The 3,203-nt window shown below is 39.0% G+C and overlaps 2 protein-coding genes across 2 annotated transcripts; both read left to right on the top strand.

Annotated features, from left to right (window-relative positions):
- Positions 1–550: 550 nt before the first annotated feature.
- On the top strand, positions 551–2,336 carry LOC124455335 (the record flags this gene model as incomplete). Its single annotated transcript, XM_047006001.1, has 3 exons — positions 551–912; positions 1,079–1,238; positions 1,930–2,336. Coding segments are annotated over 3 exons (929 nt in total), but the record flags the coding sequence as incomplete, so codon positions are not given.
- A 283-nt stretch (positions 2,337–2,619) lies between these two features.
- On the top strand, positions 2,620–3,196 carry LOC124455336 (Golgi-associated plant pathogenesis-related protein 1-like; the record flags this gene model as incomplete). The annotated part of the gene is made up of 1 exon (XM_047006002.1): positions 2,620–3,196. A coding segment is annotated over exon 1 (379 nt), but the record flags the coding sequence as incomplete, so codon positions are not given.
- Between the last annotated feature and the right edge of the window lie 7 nt (positions 3,197–3,203).

The following is a 3,203-nucleotide window of genomic DNA, read 5'->3' as shown; positions in this document are numbered from 1 at the left end:
ACTTTGCATCATCATGAATCATTTTAAAACATCAACTGCACTCCAACCTATATAACGATGCATCACCTGCAACTCCTGTGATAACAATGCATCACCTAAACTGAAATAACCGATGCATCACCTGCACAAACAAACTGATGCATCACCTACAACTCCAAATATCGATTTGCCTACAATACACTTTACCAAACATTACCTAGTCTCGTTTCAAACGCATACTTTCCACCAAATGGAGCAGCATATTTCCTCTACTCGGTGATGCTTTGATAGGAGTTTAACCACAATCATCAATCTTTATGTCCACCTCACGCTTTAATATTTAAACATTTACAGCTTTCGTCAGCGTTTAAGAAAAATATCCCAAAGGGTTAATAGCCTTAAAGAGTTTGCCTTTGATAGAATCGTTGATGAAATACAAACGCCCGACCAGGACCATAAATAGAATGTTGATTCATATACTCAGTTGTGCCTGACTGAGTTCTTTTGGAAGTGAATTTGTTGTAAATAAAATAAGCATTTAACAAACATCCAAAATCGTCATCTACTTTAGGTGGGAAGCCTGATGCATTTGTCCAGGGCTGTATTGATGCTCACAACAACTACAGACAAAGGCACGGAGCACCTCCATTAACGTGGAATGTGGATCTACAGATTAGAGCTCAGGCATGGGCGGATCAGATGGCTACAACAGGCATCCTCTCCCACGATATGAAAGGAATAAATAAATTTAACGACGGAGAAAATATCGGCTTTAATAAAAGTGAAATATATAAACCATTATGCCAAGGAGTTCGCTCTCCAAATTGCTACCATTGTAGCGAAACGGTAGATTTGTGGTATTCAGAAAACCAAAACTACGATTATCAGCGAGCGACAAGCACCAATGGCAGAACATATCTTCACTTCACCCAGGTAAGAAAAAACATAACAATAAAACAAAATGATGACATATACAATGTAAAGCTAACGGAAATAAGACTATAGCTCTGTTTCTCGTGTAAAGTCACCATTGCGGAAAGTTATGGAATCACTTAAGATAAAGAATTTAAATTTGTCTTTACTGTTGTGACATTTGCAGCTTGAATGGATGGAGACAAGTAAAATGGGTGTCGGCGTAGGAGTACGTAAGGTCTACGGTTTGAATTTAAAGACATCCTTTGATATTTACACGGTTGTAAAATATTCACCAAGAGGAAATTATGGATATACCGATGACTATTTGAAGAATGTAAAGCCAGGTATGGGTTGAATTACTTGATTTCTTTCCCGAAGAATAACTCACAAAACACCATCCACATTCATTGACATGATCTCTGGCTTGCTGGGTATGTTAGTTTCTTTGCGTGCATGATGTTTTGTTTGCACTCACTATCAGGAACGCTTGCTTAAGGGAAGGAGTAGTTGGATGGAATGGATTTTAACGGTTCCAGAATCGAATTCTCGATAAAAGTAGCCATTAGACAGCCCGTCATTTTGTAGTGCTGTAAACCTTATCATCAGCTTTAAGATTGAGGATTAGTTGGATGGAGTTGATTTTATAGATTCTAGAATCTACTTCTCCATAAAAGTAGCCATTCGACAGCCCGGAATTTTGTAGTTTTGTAAACCTTGTCATCAGCTTTAAGATTGAGGATTAAGTGGATGAAGTGGATTTTAAAGACTCTACAATCTACTTCTAGATGAAAGTAGCCATTCGATAGCAAGTCATTTTGTAGTTTGGCAAAAACCTTATCACCAGCTTTAAGATTGAAAATTTTGCTTTTATAGTGTTCAATCAAAATTCAGGTATTTCCACCTCAATAAGACGCGATCTAACTTTTGTAATATCTGTGTCTGAAGTTTACTGCAATTATTTACTTGCAAGATGACTTTTAAGTCGACTACACATACTTAAATTGTTTTGTACTATTTTTTCGTCAATAAAACCAGAAAGAGGAGCGCAAGCATTCATGACGTTTATTCAAAAAACTCGCACGCCATATAACTTCAACCGAGATTGCCTTGCGACCCATAATACATTGCGAGCTCAGCATGGTGCACCTTTGCTTACATGGAGTATCGAGTTAGAGCGCCATGCCCAAGAATGGGCAGACAATCTGGCAAAACGAGACGTTCTTGAGCACGACAGAGTTGGTATGAAAAAGTACACGGAAGGTGAAAACATAGCTTGGCTCACAAGTGAAAGAAAGGTCTGTGAGACGGAACTTTCTGGCGATTGCATACCATGCAAAAGGATCGTACTTTCCTGGTACAACGAGGAAGGCAATTACGACTATTCAAAAGGGAGAGCAAAAGCACAAGGACTGCCTGTTCTTCATTTCACTCAGGTATGTTGAAATGCAGCAACTACAAAAGCATTTGAAGATATAGTCGCAGCCTGACAAATCAAAAATAGAGTATGCAATGGAAAATTACACAAGCTTATCTCATTTAGATCGTATGGAAAGCAACAAGAAATTTGGGATTAGCTTCAGCTGTCACCCCGACAAAAAAGGTTTTGTTCGTCGCTCGCTATACGACACCAGGAAACAGAGGAAACACGCAGGCATTTTTGGACAATGTCGAGCCAAAAAGTACTTCTGCAAATGCTTCAACCATAACATTCACAGGTGATTTTTCAAAGCCAACAATGACATTGAAGGCAACGCTAAAGATGTTGCCCAACAAGAAACCATCAATTTACCGACCATTACAGCTTCCATCATTCGTCCTTATGATATTTCTCATTCAACACCAACAACGACTTCCGTCAGCAATTCTTCAACAGTTAATGATGTCAGAGATAACGATAAATTTTTTGGTGAAAGGGATTTTCGGATGCGCGAAGATTTTGCAACTTTTCAAAACAATTTTGCGAATCTAGATTACTTTGCAAATGATTGCCTTTCGACACACAACGAGCTGCGTGCAAAACATGGGGCTCCACAATTGAAATGGTCACGTGAACTGGCCAAGGATGCAAGGAACTGGGCCGAATATCTGGCGTCCACAAATAAAATGGAGCATGACGCCAAGATATATGGCAAAAAACATGAAGGTGAAAGCATTGCCTGGCTTATTCCGGCCAAGCCGAAATGTTCACAAGCAGATGAAAAAAACTGTTTCAAGTGCAGTGAAATAATCAAGAAATGGTACAAGGAGGTGGACAATTATGATTTTACATTGGGAGCATCAAAACATGGATCAACTGAGCATTTTGTCCA

The sequence above is a fragment of the Xenia sp. Carnegie-2017 genome, unplaced genomic scaffold (assembly GCF_021976095.1).
Source record: "Xenia sp. Carnegie-2017 unplaced genomic scaffold, XeniaSp_v1 HiC_scaffold_33, whole genome shotgun sequence".
In the NCBI taxonomy this organism is placed as follows: domain Eukaryota; kingdom Metazoa; phylum Cnidaria; class Anthozoa; order Malacalcyonacea; family Xeniidae; genus Xenia; species Xenia sp. Carnegie-2017.
This window is presented reverse-complemented; position numbering and strand designations above follow the sequence as displayed.